This window comes from Pelophylax lessonae (assembly GCF_965119305.1).
Source record: "Pelophylax lessonae genome assembly, chromosome: 3".
NCBI lineage: Eukaryota > Metazoa > Chordata > Amphibia > Anura > Ranidae > Pelophylax > Pelophylax lessonae.
In genome coordinates, this window is record NC_138770.1 from 91,922,260 (window position 1) to 91,941,559 (window position 19,300).

Sequence of the window (19,300 nt, forward strand, 5' to 3'; positions counted from 1 at the left end):
GGTTAGCAGTGACATTACTACAGTAATCAGTGCTATACATATGCACTGTTACTGTAAAATGACACTGGTAGTGAAGGGGTTAACTTTATTTGAGAGGGAGGGGTTATGTGTGTCCCTAGGGGCGTGATTCTTACTGTGATTGGCTGTGGCTTGAAGTGTAGGAACAGTGATCAACGGTCCTACATAGTAGAATACATAGTAGAACCATATGATCACTGTTCATACACAGGGGAGAATGACAGGTGGCTTTGTTTACATCAGCCGCCTGCCTTTCTCCCGCTGTCACGGACGATCGCGAGTGCCCGGCGGACATCGGGTCCGCCGGTCACACGCGCGGGGGGGGGGGGGGTCCGTGACCGCGCGGGAACGCGCCTCCGGTGGCGCGCGCTCGCTCCCCAGAGCCTCACAGGTTAGTGACGTACCCATACGTCACTTTGCCTGTGAGGGGCTGACCGCCGCAGTATATCTACTTGCGGCAGTCGGCAAGTGGTTAAACCCAAAACAAATATGATTATTATTACACAGGATTTATTTACCTCCAACAGTTTGCGCAGCGATTTACAATATGGAAGACAGTACAGCTATGTACAACCAAGTGGGCTAAATAAATAAACTCACAGATTCCCACCTCCATGCAACCTGTGGTTGAAGAAAATCTCTTGATTTCCCCTATCAACAAAATCAGTGTTGATGGGGGAATCCCTCCTGCGGAGCTATTATGTTCTCCCGGTGGACTGTGAGCTGTCCAGGCTTGGAGAACACACAGTGATTATTGCTAGTGTCTACAGACGCTGGCAATAATCGGATGGAAAGTCCGACATGCTTGTTGTGCCCAAGTTATTTGACCAATTAACTCAGGTGCAATCAGCCTGCCCATACATGGTTGGAATTTCGGCTGGCCCCTGCTGAACCAGCCGAGATTCGAACCATCTATGGCCAGCTTTATACTGGCTTCTGATGAAAAGAGAGGGCCACACATTGATCACAATTTAGCCAGTTCCTGCTGAAACAGCTGAATTTCGTGTGTCTTCTATAATACAATTCAAGACTAGAGGATTAGGAGTGCCCTGCTTGTGAGGACTTACAGTCTAAGAGGAAGGGGCAAGTCGTAAAAAAATTAATATAAGTTTTGTAGGGAGGAGTTGATGGAGAAAGTACAAGTCTTATTATTAGGTAGACTGGTTAGGCTTTCCTAAAGAGTTGAGTTTTCGGAGATCTGGTAGACAAAGTAGGTGATAGCTGGTTTGAGTAGGGCATTACAGAGGATGGGAGAAGCACTAGAGAAATTCTGGAGGTGACCGTGGAGGGAGGTGACGAGGTAGCTAGAAAGCTGAAGGTCTTGGGAAGAGCAAAAAAGATGGTTTGGGTGATATTTTGAGACATGGTTGGTGATGTAGCTTGTGCTTGGTTTTATATGTTGTTGTTGGCATTGTATTCCTTGGGCAAGTGGAAGCCAGTGGTGGAATCGGTAGAGAGGGGTGGAAGACACTAAGCGTTTGGCAGGGCTTTTTTTTCTCAGAAAATAGGTGCAGGAACTCCCCCCCTCCAAGTCACCCCTTGTCTCCCCCCACCCACCTTCAATCACTGTCATTTAGTTTCACCTGCTAAGCACCTTCCAGGACCGTCCCCTTTAGAATACAGTGCCAAGCTTATTTTGTTGTGGTAAGTAAATCGTGTGGAGTATGATAGCAATAACAAGAAAAGCATTAAAATAGATCCCTGCAGGCAGCAACAATAGTTGCCCCCTCAGCAACCACAGACCCCCCAGCAGCAATAGGCCCCCTCCCCACAACAATAGAGCCCTGACAACAATAGACTCCCCAGCCACAATGCCCCCCCCCCCCCACAAAAAAAACCACCGAGCAACAATAGATCCACCCAGCAACAATAGACCCCTAGCAGCGACAACAGATCTCCAAGTAGCCAGTATGAATGGACCTCTTCCATAACAGTAGATCCCCCCCAGCATCAACTGACTACTCAGCCATATAAACCCCCCCCCAGGCAACAATGGACTCCCCAGGGCAACAATAGACCTCCCTAGTAACAATATATCCCCTCCAACAACAGTAGATCCCTTGGTAGCCAGCATAGACTCTCCAATCCCTTGCCGTTACATACATTCGGTGCTGGAGGTGCCGGAACTGCATTCCCCCACATTCCTGCTGAAAAAAAGCCCTGGTGTTTGGTAAGGTGGATGGATCTGATTTGACCACAACAGTCGAGGGAGTGCATTAATAACAGAGAGGAAGGAAGCAATAATTGGATAGTAATTAGACGTGGGGCCGAAAGTAGGGAATCCAGGTCCAGGATTACACATAGTAACCTGGTATGAAGGGAGGGACTGGTTTTGCAACTGATCTCAACAGTAAAGTGGGGAACTGGGCATGGGGAAGGGGTAGGGGAACAATTATAAGCCCAGTTCTGCAAAGATTGAGTTTTAGTAAGTGGTGTAACATCCACACGGATATGTCAGTTAGTAAATTAGCGATGCAAGAAGAAACTGAAGGGTGAGGAATAAAGAGACAGATTTGGGTGTTGTTAGCAGAGAGATGGTATTGGAAGCCATGAGAGGTTATCAGCGGATCAAGGGAGAAGGTGAAGATAGAGAATAGAAGGGGTCAGAGGACAGGGCCATGGGGGGGGGGGGGGGGGGGCCATGGAAAGAGGATGAAGAAGAGGAAGAAGAAGAGGATGAAGAAGAGGAAGAGGAAGAAATAAAGTTGTAGGTGACACTGAAGATAGATAGGTAGGAACGGAAACCGGAAAGAGCAGAGTCTTGGAGGCCAATGGAGTGAAGTTTTGAAGGATGAGCAGGGGGCAATTGTATTAAAAAGGTCTAAGAGTGGGGGTATGGAGTAGTGGCAACTGTTTTTATCAGTTAGTAAATCAGTAGTAAGTTTTAGGAGGGCGGTTTCTGTGGATAGTTTCAGTCAAAAAAACAGACAGTAAGGTGTTGAGAAGGTTGTTTTCAATGAGGTAGCAGCTCAGACAGTTGTAGACTAAATGCCAATAGACCAGTGATGGTGAGCCTTGGCACCCCAGATGTTTTGGAACTACATTTCCCATGATGTTCATGCACTCTGCAGTGTAAGTGAGCATCATGGGAAATGTAGTTCCAAAACATCTGGTGTGCCAAGGTTCACCATCACTGCTATAGAAGTTTTGAAGTAAATAAGAAGACGGAGATGGATGTTAAGCTGTTCACACTGGTGGAGTCCAATGAGGGTTTTTTTAAGTATGGGATGACCAGTTCATGTTTTACAGGGGGGGGGGGGGGGGTGAAGATGTCAGTAGAGATGGAAAGACTGAAGAACTGTGAGATAGAGAGTGTAAAATTGAGAAAGAGGGAGACTGGAGTAGTTGTTTGTAGAATGGGGTCCAGGAGGGCTGGTGGTTAGGTGGGTGATAGGGAAAAGTTCAACAACCTCCTCTGTAATAACAGGGCAAAAAGAGTAAAATATTTAATCTAGTGGTATATATCATTAGATGTGGTGGCTGCATTAGTTTTCTTTTTCTCAGGCTTTTTTTTCTTCATTTTTACCTGGTAATCCTGAAAAAAAAAAAAACACCCTTCTTGTCCCTGGTTAGCTACATCAATCCTCCACTGTTTCTATGGAGTAGCCAAAGTTGCCATTTATTCTGGACTTTGTCGACCGCCGCAAGTACATATACTGCGGCGGTCAGCCCGGGCCAGGCAAAGTGACGTACCAGTACGTCACTAGCTTGTCACCGGCTTGTGAGCCAATAGCGGGCGAGCGCACACCCGCTGAGGCGCGCGCCCGCCCCGGCTCGTTCCCTAACAAGTCAGTGCGTGTGACCGGCGGACCCGATGTTCAAATGCAGCTTTTATTTATACATACAGTAGCTTTTATTTTCGTATGCGCTGATAATACACATGTTTTGAGCTTCATGAAACCTGCCATCTACTGTTCTGGCAGTGGTAATTTTTATAATAGTAACGAGTAACTATGCAGCACAAAAAAAAATTATCGGAGTAGAAGTATTGAAATCATTGAAAAAATGTAGTGAAGTAAAAGTGGAAGTAGGAGAAAAAAATTCTACTCTAGTAAAGTACAGATACCGCATTTCCATACTTAAGTACAGTAGTGAAGTAGTTCTACTTAGTTACTATACATCTCTGCTAGTTAACAATTTAATTATGGCCATTAAACTTACTATATAAAGCCAGTTGTCAACACAACCAACTTGCAATGGGAGACCAGCTATTATGTCATCCAGGGCTTGACCATTTCTGGGTCTGTCCCATGCACTCCCACTATACAGACTGAGATCCTAATCAGATAAAGACATTTTAAAGATGATACACACACTATATTACCAAAAGTATTGGGACACCTGCCTTTACACGCACATGAACTTTAATGGCATCCCAGTCTTAGTCTGTAGGGTTCAATATTGAGTTGGTCCACCCTTTGCAGCTATAACAGCTTCAACTCTTCTGGGAAGGCTGTCCACAAGGTTTAGGAGTGTGTCTATGGGAATGATTGACCATTCTTCCAGAAGCGCATTGTAGGTCAGGCACTGATGTTGGACAAGAAGGCCTGGCTCACAGTCTCCACTCCAATTCATCCCAAAGGTGTTCTATCGGTTTGTGGTCAGGACAGTCAAGTTCCTCCATCCCAAATTTGCTCATCCATGTCTTTATGGACTTTGCTTTGTGCACGGGTGAGCAGTCATGTTGGAACAGGTAGAGTCCATCCTCAAACTGTTCCCACAAAGTTGGGAGCATGAAATTGTCCAAAATGTCTTGGTATGCTGATGCCTTAACCACTTAAGCCCCGGAGGATTTGGCTGCTGAAAGACCAGGGGGTATTTTGCGATTCAGCACTGTGTGATTTTAACGGACAATTGCGCGGTCGTGCGACGCTGTACCTAAATGAATTTGACGTCCTTTTTTTCCCACAAACAGAGCTTTCTTTTGGTGGTATTTGATCACCTGTGCGATTTTTTGATCATGCGCTATAAACAAAAAAAGAGCGTCAATTTTGCAAAAATAACAATATTTTTCACATTTTTTATCATGAAATTCCCCCCCAAAAAAATGCAAAAATCTAAATTTTTTAACATTTTCAGCCAATTTGTTTTATGCTACATATGTTTGGTAAAAAAAATCGCAAAAAGTGTATTTTGATTGGTTTGCGCAAAAGTTATCGCGTTTACTAACAAAGGGAAAGATTTTTGTAATTTTTGTTGTTTTTTTTTAACGCGTAATGGCGGCGATCTGCGATTTTTTTTGCGGGACTGCGACATTGGGGCGGACAGATCGGACCCTTGACTGACATTTTTGACACTTTTGGGGTTACCAGTGGCATTTCTACAGTAATCAGTGCTATATATATATGCACTGTTACTGTAAAATTACACTGGCAGTGAATGGGTTAACTTTATTTGAGAGGGAGGGGCTGTGTGTGTTCCTAGGGGCGTGATTCTAACTGTGATTGGCTGTGGCTTGAGCTGTAGGAACAATGATCAATGGTCCTACATAGTAGAACCGTATGATCAGTGTTTCTACACAGGGGAGAATGACAGGCGGCTTGTTTACATTAGCCGCCTGCCTTTCTCCCTCTCCACCGACGATCGCTGAGTGACCGGCGGACATCGGGTCCGCCGGTCACACGCGCGGGGGGGGGGGGGGGTCCGTGACCGCGCGGGAGCGGGAGCTCCCCAGAGCCTCACAGGCTAGTGACGTACCGATACGTCACTCTGCCTGTGAGGGGCTGACCGCCGCAGTATATGTACTTGCGGCGGTCGGCAAGTGGTTAAGAGTTCCCTTCACTGGAACTAAGGGGCCAAGCCCAACCCCTGAAAAACAACCCCACATGATAATCCCCCTTCCACCAAATGATTTGGACCAGTGCACAAAGCAAGGTTCCTAAAGACATGGATGAGTGAACTTGGGTTGTCTCCGTCCACTCCCTCCTATATACTTGTATGAAGATGGCCATACACTGCATGCAATCTGATTGTACAATCTCTGTACAATTTGCTTTAGATTTACCATAACTATGGAAAAGAATGGTGCACTTGACCAATCCATTTAATTTGTATCAAATCAGACAGGCCCTTGTACTACATAGCTGATGGGAGATCTAAATGACATTGTACAATCAGATTGTAAAGAATGTGGTTGAAAGATAGTATTGTAATGAGGGAGGTGTGGTCCAGTGTGGTTGAACTACACACCCTATCACACCCAATTCTGTGATGCAAAAAGGAAGTAAAGTAAGGCTGCCTTAACACATCACATGTTAACACGCAACATAACAAGCATTAAAGCGCCCGTGTTAACGCACCACAAAAAATGTAAATGGCCCTATAACCTTCTTAGCGGTATTCCCAAGCGTGGCTCGGGGTTACATTTCAGAGCCAAAATCGGTAACCCCGAGCCTCACTCGGGGTACCGCCAGAAGCATTGCTGGATCCTGTAAAAGAGGTTACTTACCTTGTCACCGGGATCCAGTGATGTATGCGAGCGGTGTGCGGCGGCGGATCTTCCTCCCGATCCTCTCCGTGCCCCGGCTTCCATCTCCTGCGACGTGACGTTCGCAGGGGGGTGGAACCGGCGGCAAATTCAAATGTTAAAACACACCAAACACACTGATACCATTCAAAATAAAATAAATTCACATTACATTGCCCCCCCCAGTGCCCTTTCCTGCAGTTTTACTGTACTTTTTATGTATATATATACGTATATATATATATATATATATATATATATATATATATATGTATATATATATATATGTATATATATGTACATATATATATATATATAAATATATACGTATATATATATATATATATATATATATATATACGTATATATGTATATATATATATACACGTATATATATATATATATATATATATATACATATATATATATATATATATATATATATATATACATATATACGTGTATATATATATATATATATATATATATATATATATGTACATATATATATATATATATACGTATATATATATATATATATATACATACATACATACTTTAACTTATTTATAGTTTTTTATTATATAAAAATTTATGATTTTGTGTTTTAAACTTTATCGTACCCGAGATGTTATAAAGAAGAACGCACAGTAAAAAAAAAAAATATGTAAATAGTTGGTTTGGGCTGCTCGTCCTTAAGATTTACATGCAAAATAATGGTACCGCTTTCAGCACCTAAAATCCGAAAGAATCATACCGCCAGGGAGGTTAATAACTCAACCTATATTGTGTTTTTCCATATTTCAAATACTTTTAGATGATAAATGTAGCAGTAAGTTCATATTTATTTCACAAATGAAATACAGATATGGTAAAGGAAGAAGCGTATTCTGTACACTCTGCATTGTATAAACTTCCATTATTTGGATGACCATGCCCAGCATGTGAACTCGCTTTGACCATTGTATAAGCAGTTCACACCAGTAACAACACCACCTAGCTGCAATCTATAACCCTTTGTATACCCATTGCCACCCACTCCGTGTTCTTTTTCCCAGAGTAGACAAGGCAATAGCGAGTCCTCAAATGGCACAGCTTGCCCCTTTCTCTGTGTACTCTGGTGACTTCTGCTCCTCCTCACTGTATTTCATTAAATACCAAGGAGAGTATCACCTGCCAACAAGTACTGCACCCACCAGCCAAGAGAAACACTGCCATTCAGACAATCCCATTTAACCCTCCAACACCCTCTGCGTCTACCTCTATGTACATTATTATATCATCAATATTACAGATCAGCAAAATGAATGTGCAAGCTGAATCTGACAAATTTGACAAATGGCGAATCATTGATTTTTCAACGCACCTGTGCATGCAATTTCTTTACGATTTTATGAATTTATGAATTGTGATTTCTGAATTTGTGAAGTTATTTTTAGCAAATCAGACTAATCTGTATACAGGACAAAAAGAGACAAAACCCCTCCTATATTTCCAAAATCTCAGCTCTGATTACTCTGAAATCTGACTATGAAACTCCAAATTGTGGTTACATTTTTTTTAGGATGGCCCCAGGGCTCTTCTGTAGTTTGCTAACATCTCATTTGTTGTTATTACTATCACCATTATAAATGATTAATATTATTGTTGATTTATGTAACATTATCATTTCCTAGAGGGCGATACACAGTCATACAGAGTGATATTGAAAATCTTGATACACACAACTTTTTCAAAGACAACAATATATTATAATAAATAAATAAACAAACAAATAAATAAATAAAATATTTTAAATAATAATAATAACAATGATGATGATAATAATAATAATAATAATAATAATAATAATAATAATAATAATAATAATAATAATAATAATAATAATAAAGCAATGCATACTAAAACAAGCACAGCAATTTAGGCTCCATGTACACGGGACGTTGTTAAAAGTCCCTTTGAATGCTGGAATTTTTAGGATGTTTGAAACGTCCGTTAGCGCGTTTAGCGGGCGTTTGCGTTTAGAACCGTTCCTAGAGGTCAAAAAAATGATTCCCCTTTAAGATGGAAAAACGCGAACGCTAAACGCAGGTCATCGCGTTCGGTCGCGTTTTTGCGTTTGAAACGCCGGGAAACACACATTCGAAAGCAAATAATTGCTTTCCAAAAAACGTCCCTGAACTCAACTGCCTGCAAATGACTGTAAAGGACCTGGTGTACATGGACAGATAAGATAACATGTAGATGGTTTCAGGGGCTTCTGAAAAAAAACGCCCAACTGAGTCCTAAACGGCCATTTACAATGTCCCGTGTACATGGAGCCTAAATATACATGTTTCAACAGACAAGAATACATTATAATAAATAATAATAATAATAATAATAATAATTATAATAATAATAATAATAATTTATAATATTGATAATAGTAATAATAAATATAAATGGCATAATAAAACCATTACAAGCATTAAATACGTGTTTCAAAAGAAAAAAAAACTATATTATAAGGAGCAATAATATATTTTATATAATAGTAATAATATAAAAATGGCAAATAAAAACAAGTAGTAGCATTAAATTCACACAACATTTACAAAGACAAGAATATATTATAATTAAGAAATAAGAACTACATATTAAATCATGACAATAATAATAGTAATAATAATAATAATACTAATAATAATATTAAGAAGAAGAAATATTAATAATAATTAAGAAATAAGAACTACATATTAAAATTATTCCTTAAATGACATAAATAATTGTTATAACCTGCTCTAGCATTTTTTAATCTATTCATTATCAGAGTTTAAAAAAAAGACCAGAATTCCCAGAGTGCCTTGCAGGACCCACTCTTCTCTTCTCTGCCTGGATGCTCCCCTGTTCAGGGACCTATATGAGAACGCATGGAGGATCAATAATGACAGCTTATTAGTAGCCAATGCAATATTATACATCAAATGAGAGATGATAACACTTTTATCTAGTGGCAACAGTTTAACATTTTTACAGTGTTTAATTTTTATTTCCTTCATTTACTTGTATGAAAATATTATTGATGATGAAATTATCTAATATTGTCTAATATTTCTGTTTACTATCATCTATCTATCTATCTAGATTTTTTTTTCCATTGTGTACATTATTTACCTATCTACCGATGATCAATATCTATCTATCTATCTATCTATCTATCTATCTATCTATCTATCTATCTATCTATCTATCTATCTATCTATCTATCTATCTATCTATGTTTTGCTTTTTTCCATTGTGTCTATTATTTACCTATCTATCAATGATATCTATCTATCTATCTATCTATCTATCTATCTATCTATCTATCTATCTATCTATCTATCTATCTATCTATCTATCTATCTATCTATCTATCTATCTATCTATCTATCTATCTATCTATGATATCTATCTATCTATCTATCTATCTATCTATCTATCTATCTATCTATCTATCTATCTATCTATCTATCTATCTATCTATCTATCTATCTATCTATCTATCTATCTATCTATATTTTGCTTTTTTCCATTGAGTATATTATTCACCTATCTATCGATGATATCTATCTATCTATCTATCTATCTATCTATCTATCTATCTATCTATCTATATTTTGCTTTTTCATTGAGTATATTATTCATCTATCTATCTATCTATCTATCTATCGATCGATCTATCTATCTATCTATCTATCTATCTATCTATCTATCTATCTATCTATCTATCTATCTATCTATCTATCTATCTATCTATCTATATTTAGCTTTTTTCCATTGAGTATATTATTCACCTATCTATCGATGATATCTATCTATCTATCTATCTATCTATCTATCTATCTATCTATCTATCTATCTATCTATCTATCTATCTATCTATCTATCTATCTATCTATCTATCTATCTATATTTTGCTTTTTCATTGAGTATATTATTCACCTATCTATTGATGATATCTATCTATCTATCTATCTATCTATCTATCTATCTATCTATCTATCTATCTATCTATCTATCTATCTATCTATCTATCTATCTATCTATCTATCTATCTATCTATCTATCTATCTATCTATCTATCTATCTATCTATCTTTTGCTTTTTTCCATTCAGTATATTATTCACCTATCTATCTATCTATCTATCTATCTATCTATCTATCTATCTATCTATCTATCTATCTATCTATCTATCTATCTATCTATCTATCTATCTATCTATCTATCTATCTATCTATCTATCTATCTATCTATCTATCTATCTATCTATCTATCTATCTATCTATCTATCTATCTATCTATCTATCTATCTATCCACCTGTATTTCTCCATCACTCTATTAGTTTATGTTTTTTTTTTAGTCTCTCTAAATGTTGTCACTTTCTATTCATCTCATTACTTTATCTTTCTTTCTTCTATCTATTAAATGTAGGAGTTATGTTCTAACATACATATGAAGCCTGTGTGGTGTATTGCAGCATGTCATTGAGCTTGTGTGTCCCCCTGTGTCTCCACAGTCCCTGTGCCCCCTAAGTCTGTCACCTCGCTGATGATGAACAAGGATGGCTTCCTGGGAGGGGTGACGGTGAACGCCGGGGAAGTGTTCTGCTCGGTGCCGGGCCGCCTGTCCTTGCTCAGCTCCACATCCAAATACAAAGTGACAGTGGGGGAGGTGCAGCGTCGCCTGTCCCCTCCGGAGTGTCTGAATGCCTCTCTGCTGGGAGGGGTGCTGAGGAGGTGAGTCTAGGGGGGACCAGGGGAGGAGAGGGTTAATGCCGCTCACCTTCACATTGGGAACATTGTAGATGTGACCTACATGGGGAATCCAGCACACATCCAGTACATAGGAGGAGATTGATTATGTCACCTGCTGGCGAAATCTTAGGCTGGCCATACACATTGTTAAAATGTTCTGACCAATTCTAGAATTCTAGCCATCCCCCTACCATTTCCTTTGCTTTTCATTGATTTTCTGGTTGCAGATGAAAGCAGTCCAATGTGGGTTAGGGTTGTCCTCTTTTTGATAGGGTTGTCCCCTTTTTGATAGGGTTGTCACTTTTTTGGTAGGGTTGTCCCTTTTTGGTAGGGTTGTCCCCTTTTTGGTAGGGTTGTCCCTTTTTGGTAGGGTTGTCCCCTTTTTGGTAGGGTTATCCCTTTTTGGTAGGGTTGCCCCCTTTTTGGTAGGGTTGTCCCTTTTTTGGTAGGGTTGTCACCTGGGACTTTTCACTAGTATTACTAATAGGAAAGAGTTGATAGGGTTAATTTACTAACGGAGTAGAGACCTTTGACTTAGCATATTGAATGTTCACTGAGCTTAGTAAATAAGGTGAAGCTTTAACCTTGCATGTGATTGGGTACTCATAGTCAACACAGGTTCACCTCATGTAGTAAGCTCAGGTAATGTTCACTTTTCTAAGTGAATAGTCTCTACGGCTTTAGTAAATCAACCCAAATAAGTCCGGTGTTTGTCTTTCAGAAAAGGTGGGAACTTTCAAAAGGGGTGTATGGAACAATCGATTGATTCTGAAATGATCAGGTAGGTGAATTTACCATTTGTGCTCCAGTGAAAAATCGTTTCAGACTTCCAATCAATCAATTACCACATTCGGGTCAAATGGTCTACCGTATGAAAAAAAAAAGTTAGTGTATGGCCAGCGCTAGCTACATGTCCAGTCTATGTACTGATGCATGATCATACAGGCAAGACAAGCAATGGGTCTTATATCACAGGAAGGTGGGCTGGTGGGTTATTTTAGCTGCTGGTGATGAAATATAAATTTTGGATGGAGTTGAAATTCTGCTCCATCATGGTCCCTTGTAGGAATGCATGGGGGTTATGTGCCCATTTCAGCTTTAAAGCAGAAGTCCCAGTGTGCCCACGCAGGCTCCGTCTATAATGCTTAAATATTTTTTCTGTACAGTGATTATGGAATTAAAAGTACCCACAGATGCCATCACAGGGAGGCATTAGAAGGCAATCAATAATATGCCTTTCGATGTCCTCTGTATAGCAGCTCTTATATAGCATACCCTCCCATTAAATTTACAATACCCCCCTCTGGTCAGTGTCTGGTGCCATGTCACACAACCTAAATCTGGCTGGCTAGACATGATGGGAGTTGATCCACAGTTGCGAATATTCACGTCTATGCCATATCTTGTACTGAATCATGTACTGCATTTTAAGGTATTATTAAAGTATTTTCTTGTGCACGTTCCATGTGATCTGTTGCTTTCACAGATAATCCTAAATGTCATTTCATTGTGTTCCATTACAGAGCGAAATCGAAAAACGGTGGAAGATCTTTGAGGGAGAGATTGGAAAAGATTGGTTTGAATTTACCAGCAGGAAGACGCAAAGCTGCCAACGTCACTTTATTGACCTCCCTGGTGGAAGGTGAGGACACATCCAATAGAAGCCTCCCTGCCAGTATTTAAAGATTGATTAATACATGTATTTTTTCACAGGGCTAAACAATTTGCGCAGCACTTTATATATATATTGTACATTCACATCAGTCCCTGCCCTCAAGGAGCTTACAATCTAAGCTCCTTAACCTTTTTAGCGGTATTCCCGAGCGTGGCTCGGGGTTAAATTTCAGAGCCAAAAGCGGTAACCCCGAGCCACACTCGGGGTACCGCCAGAAGCATTGCTGGATCCTGTAAGCAGGGTTACTTACCTTGTCACCGGGATCCAGCGATGTGTCCCAGCGGTGTATAGCGGTGGTTCTTCCTCCCGATCGTCTCTGTGCCCCTCCTCCTTTTTAAATGAAGCAATATATGCCTCCTGGGATATGCACATCACATATCCCAGGAGGCATATATTGCTTCAAAGGGAGTACCTTGCATGAAATTCGTCTAGCAGGGGTGGAGGGGTGAAAAAAAAAATCAGCCATAAAAAAATCCCTATTCTGGCAGCGGTAGGGAGGTGGGGATGGAGAGGGTGAAGATCCACTTTAAAGTAAAAGGCTAATTAGAGGCCCTTAGTTGGCACAGGAATGGTTCTAGGATAAATAAAAGGAGCTTTTGTAAACCTCTGGAGTCATTTAAACCCCTTTTAAAACCCACCAAAAAACACCATCATTTTGCTTTCTGCATTGGCTCCAAAGCATTTTGCCAAAGTGGAGAAATTTCACCAAAATCTAATTTATTAGCCCAAATAAACCTCCCCAATTCACTCATTTCTGACAGCTCCCAATCAGATCCCAAATTACCTTGGATGTTTTAATGTGATTGGTGATGCAGAAAGTGAGGAAATTACATAGCACAGATCCCAGGAAGTACATTTCTAATAATGACCCTGTTAAATGGTCTGTGAAAACCACTCCACACTTTATGGCAGAGAAAACAGATTAAATCTGAACTCCAGGCACACAGCCAATTCATACAATAGATGAAACACATATGCGGGAGCTGTTGTACCTGCCATGGGATTCATGTCTCTGTTCATCCTTTTCTGAGGTTTTACACATCTCTGCCACACAGCACTGTCTGGCAGGTGATAGGACCTGGTCTTTTTCTGCTACAGTTTCACTTTCACTTTCACTTATGGGTCTTGTCCTCACCCTCATTCAATCTGTGGATGGACAGTAAAGGTTAAGACACAATAGAATAAAGAGCCTACCACCCTGTCACTCTACTATCTCCACCTATCAGCATTAGTCTTGCCCTGAAGCACAACTCCCCCCCCCCTTTCTGAGCCCTGCTGTACAGGGGCTGATACCAATTTAAATTCCAGCCTCATTAGTGCCTCCTCATAGGTGCCCACCAGTCCCTCCTCAAAAGTGCCCACCAGTGCTGCCTATCAGTGCCCATCAGTGCAGCTTATTAGTGCAGCCTCACTCGTGCCTCTTTATAAGTGCCCAACAGTGCCAACTCATCAGTGCCCACCAGTGCTGCCTATTAGTGCTCATCCGCATCGCATATCAGTGCAGCCTCACTAGTGCCTCCTCATAAGTGCCCAACAGTGCCGACTCATCAGAACTGCCTATCAGTGCCCATCAATGCTGCCTCATCAGTGCCTATCAGTGCCGTCTATTAGTGCCCATCAGTGCAACCTCATCAGTGCACAGCAGTGAAGGAGAATAATTGTTATAACAGAAACTAAGAAAACATTTTTTTTTTTTTTTTTTCAAAAATGTTGCTCTTTTTTTTGTTTGCTTAGCCAAAAATAAAAAAAAAAAACAGAAATTATTAAATACCACCAAAAGAAAGCTCTTTTTGTTGGGGAAAAAATGATGAAATTGTTTCAGCATACCTCTTATCCACTCAAAAATATAATTTTATTGAATGCATACAGTATCTTTTAATCATAATTCTATATATAAATAAATAAATAAATGTAAACAACATTTTAGGATAAGTATATTTCTTAGCAAAATCCCATTTTGACACAATTGTTTAAAAAAAATTCTACAATTTTTTTTCTTTGCACTTTGGATAGAGTAGAGAGCAGTGGGGGAAAGGGGGAGTAAGGGGAAATCATCCTTGTGGGGGTCCTAGAGTTTTTACACGTCCGTACCTGAGACCGTACTGGAAGGCTGTATTTCAGCTTCCAGCACATATTGCAGGCAAAAGTCTACCTGAACTACCAGAATTGGCCTTAATTTCTATCTTTCCGGGATCACCACAGATGGCCAAGAAGGGTCTAACATACTTTATCTTTGCTGCAGCCAGGGCCATCATACCCGGCCATTGGAATTCTAGTGTCATTCCCAGTATTAAAGAATGGGTGTCCAAAATAAATGATATTATGTCTATGGAGCAGGGCCCATAGACATAATATGGGTCCCGCTTGGTCCATTGGACCCAGGCAGAACTTGGAGAGGGGTGGAGAGGGGTGGCAAATTGACTCCCAAGACTTTTTTCCAGCCATTTTGTGCATCCTCAGTTTGCAGCATGGTATGGGCAGCATTTCCCCATCTGATACTGCCGTCCGTAGTGCAAAGAATATGAGGAGGCAGAGTGTCTCCTCCGAGGGATGTCCCTCATGTGATCGTGGTGTGCGCAATGACGTCAGACATCAGCGCACTCCATCTCACACAGGGCAGGCTGGATCTTCTATGGCGGTGGCCGCGGCATACACAGGAGTGACAGGAGGACTGAGGACAGACAGTGGGTGTTTGGTGGGCCGGTCCGGTGGTGAGTTATGGAAGAAGATAACAGTATATATAATATATAATATTTTCTAAATGTTATATTTATATAAAATAATGGATGTGGGGGCCTTTTGCTGGGCGTGATTTTTTTTTTTGGGGGGGGGGGGGCAGCGTTTTTTTCTTGGACCCAGGCAGCACAATGTCTTGGGCCAGCCCTGGTATGGAGGAATTGGCAGCGAGCCTACAGGAGAAATACCCAAAATTCATAGCTAAATGGGGGCTTGGAAAGACTTCAGCATCTCAGATATCTTGAGACTGTACCTGTGGTCTAGTTTCTCACCAAATATGAATATAGGGAACCGTAAAGAAAGTCAGTAAGTCTCCCCCTCTCTTTCTTTCCTCTTTTACTTTCTCTTCTTTTTTCTTTTTTTTCCTCTTCTTTTTATTTTCTCTTTTTTCTTTTTTTTTTGCTTTGCTATTTATTTTAATAGTTGAAGGTATGGGGATGAAAAGGTCTATGCACGAATATAAAATTGTATGACAAACCAGCTAAAATTTTTTGGTTTGCTTACGAAGCCAAATAACAATTTGTGATTCATGTGACTAAGTGTATCATAAAAAAATGTTTCAATAAAGCTTTGGGGAAAAAAGAAAAAAAACACGTCCCCACTTTATAACAAACTAAAAAAAAAATTGTCTGGCGCTCCGCGTTCACAGTTTTATCTGATATGCTCCACTTGCGGCCACACACATTGTACACATAACACGAGGATTGCCTTCTTCCTCTAGATTGATATCAGCCATGCAGCACTCTAAACTACGTGTAACCAGACACTCCCTACAGGAACAATTACAGCCGGGCTAAATAGGAAATATAGATGTCGTTAGAGTACAGGGACAATTTATACTAATCATCATCCACTTACAGTATGCTCAATGATAATCCGGAGGCCTGACATGTGCTAATGCGAGGTAAATGCCTGTAATTACCAGTCATCTGTCTGTCTCTAGTGACTGGCAAGGACTATTATAATTATTGGTTCATACATTCATATTTAGCAAAGACATAGAACACACAATATAAACATAAACTGGCCCAGGCTGGGTGGAAGAGATGATAATCTCTAGGAGGTGTATATGAATCAAGTCATGCTGACAGTTGACATAGGGTAACCATTACCCAACTAAACCAAAAGGCAAGGAAGGATGATTTACTTAAGGAGCAAAGTGTCCACTTAAAAAATGAAATGTTTGCTTAGTTTAAAAAATACAGTAAAGCAATTTTCATTTGCAACACCCAATTATGTTCAGGGGTTTAGAAACAACAGGATTGTGCTGTGCACATGATTGGATGACTGAAGTGAACTCAAAGGATGAGTCAATTTGTGAGTTTTCATTGTCCCAAAATCTCAAAAAAAAAAAAGAAACTTTTTTCAAAATGTAGCCATTTTGGCAAAATAAAATCGCAAGACTAAAATTAGTTTTTTGGTGTTTTTGAGCTTTAGTTGATTTCTGAGGGTTACAGAAGCTATTTTGGTCTTGTTCTTGTGCCATCAAAGGCCTTATTTTATATTTTTTTTACAACAAAAATCGCATATAAAAAAATATACAATGAACACCTAACTTAAATAAAGCACATCACTCTAAAAGCATGCATCAAAAACACACCATCCTAATATAAGGAAAAAAAAGAGCAATATTTTTACATTTTTTGACCAGTTCAGTGACTGAAAGTGAGTGTTTCAAATTTGTTAATTTATCAATTTTCACATGATCTACTGCACTCATCCATACTAACTAAGCTAAGCGGAAGCTTACCCACTTTGTTATTAAATCAACCACAATCTGTCCCACAATGAGCTATGAAGATCATTTAATTTTTAAAACCATGCAAGTTGATGGGTATAATGTTTTAATGTTAAATGTTTTAATCTTTCTATAACAAAATAATATTATATTATATTATATTATGTTATGTTATATTATATTATGTTATATTATATTATGTTATGTTATATTATATTATATTATATTATATTATATTATAATATATTATATGATATTAAACTATATTATGCTATATTATATTATATTATATTATCATTTGTATAATTATTATTATTTTTTTTTTTAAATAAGAGATTTGTTCACTTGAGTTTCAATGTGGTTGGCTGTTGCACAAAAGCTGTTACAGAGTAGGAAATCTCTGTGCTGTACTGTGCCCTTTGAGTTCAGGTGTTTCCAGCGAAGGGTACTGTTATTACTGCAGCATACAAAGACATTTTTTGTTTTTATTTATTTATTACAGGTACTTACTGTATATAGTGCCATCAATTTATGCAGTAATTTACATATTTTTATTTTATATTCACATCGGTCCCTGCCCTCAAGGAGCTAACAATCTAAGGTCATACTAGGGCCAATTTGGACAGGGGTCAATTAACCTACTAGCATGTTTTTGGAGTGTGGGAGGAAAAGGAATACCTGGAGGAAACCCATGCAGGCACAGGGAGAACATTCAAATTCCAGTTATAAACTGAGCTCCCAACCTTTGTGGTTACAGTTTGAGGAAGACTCTTCTATATTCCACTGTGTACCAAGCCAGCTCCGTAATGGCAGGGTTTGATGAATCTAGTGTGGAGAAACTCCAGAGGCTTGCTCAGAGCCCAGACCTCAGCCCTAATGAACACCTGTATGATGAATTGAATGGCCACTGGTGAGCCAGATCTTCTCATCTAACATCAGTACCTGACCTCACAAATGTTCTTTTGGCTGAACGAAAAATTTCCACGCACTCCAAGATCTTCTGAAAAGCTTTTCCGGAAGAGTGGAAGTTATTATAGATGCAAACACCATATTAATGCCCAATGGTTTTATATCGGGATGTCCAACCAGCTCATAGGGGTGTGATGATCGGAATTCCACATACTGTACTTTTAAACATATATGTAAGTCTGGTGATCTGACTTTACTAGCTGTTTGCCTTTTTCAAGATCACTGACTCAGAAAGTACTGAGGCCCTAGAAAGCCACTAACATTTTCAAGTAGTGGTCAACAATGGCTTTATGTGAATATGACTTCTGATCTTATTATTAGTTTACTAATAAGAAATAGCCAGTCCATTGGGTGTAGAGGGAAGTGGCAAAAAAAGGTTGGCCCAGGGGGACAGGAAATATAAATCTGGCCTTGTCTACTGGTTAAAACTCTTGGCCGTTGGTCCCCCCTGTCTTGCCTTGAGTTTTCTCTCTTCAATAAAGAAAAACGAATCCTGATCACACAAGGACCCTGCCGAAAAATATTGAAACTCATCCAATTCCCCCGGGTTACCTACAAAAAATAATTCTGAGAGAATCCCATCCGACGCTGACTTCTCACCACCCCTAGCTACCTCCCAGCTTTCTTGTGTGCCGGAGTCACATTCTTGCAAGTTTGAAGAAGAGTTTGATGCTCCAGGCCAGAAACCTGATAGCACAGCTAACAGAGAATGTGCCAGTTAGAATTATATTAAGCCTAATTATTGTTTTTTTTTTTTCCTCTGCTTCGCCTTTTAAAGAGAACATGCGCTTGTTTCTTCCTGTCAGTCAGCTTTCACCTTGTGACTTCCAGAGACAATAAAAATTAAACTATACCTGTATATTGCACTATACTGTCTCTACAGCTACGACTGGTTACAATAGTTTTAATGGCAGCAG

General features: G+C 39.6%; 1 protein-coding gene across 6 annotated transcripts in view; it reads left to right on the plus strand.

Annotated features, from left to right (window-relative positions):
* The window catches only part of TFAP2B (transcription factor AP-2 beta), an 87,647-nt gene that overhangs the window by 56,432 nt on the left and 11,915 nt on the right, over positions 1 to 19,300 (plus strand). For 3 of the 6 annotated variants that reach the window (XM_082249627.1, XM_082249628.1, XM_082249629.1), the window contains exons 4-6: positions 11,028 to 11,247; positions 11,987 to 12,046; positions 12,789 to 12,907. In XM_082249627.1, coding sequence (XP_082105753.1) covers positions 11,028 to 11,247; positions 11,987 to 12,046; positions 12,789 to 12,907 — 399 coding nt within the window. The remainder of the gene's footprint in view (positions 1 to 11,027; positions 11,248 to 11,986; positions 12,047 to 12,788; positions 12,908 to 19,300) is intronic. The other 3 variants (XM_082249630.1, XM_082249631.1, XM_082249632.1) reach the window with 1 other exon arrangement.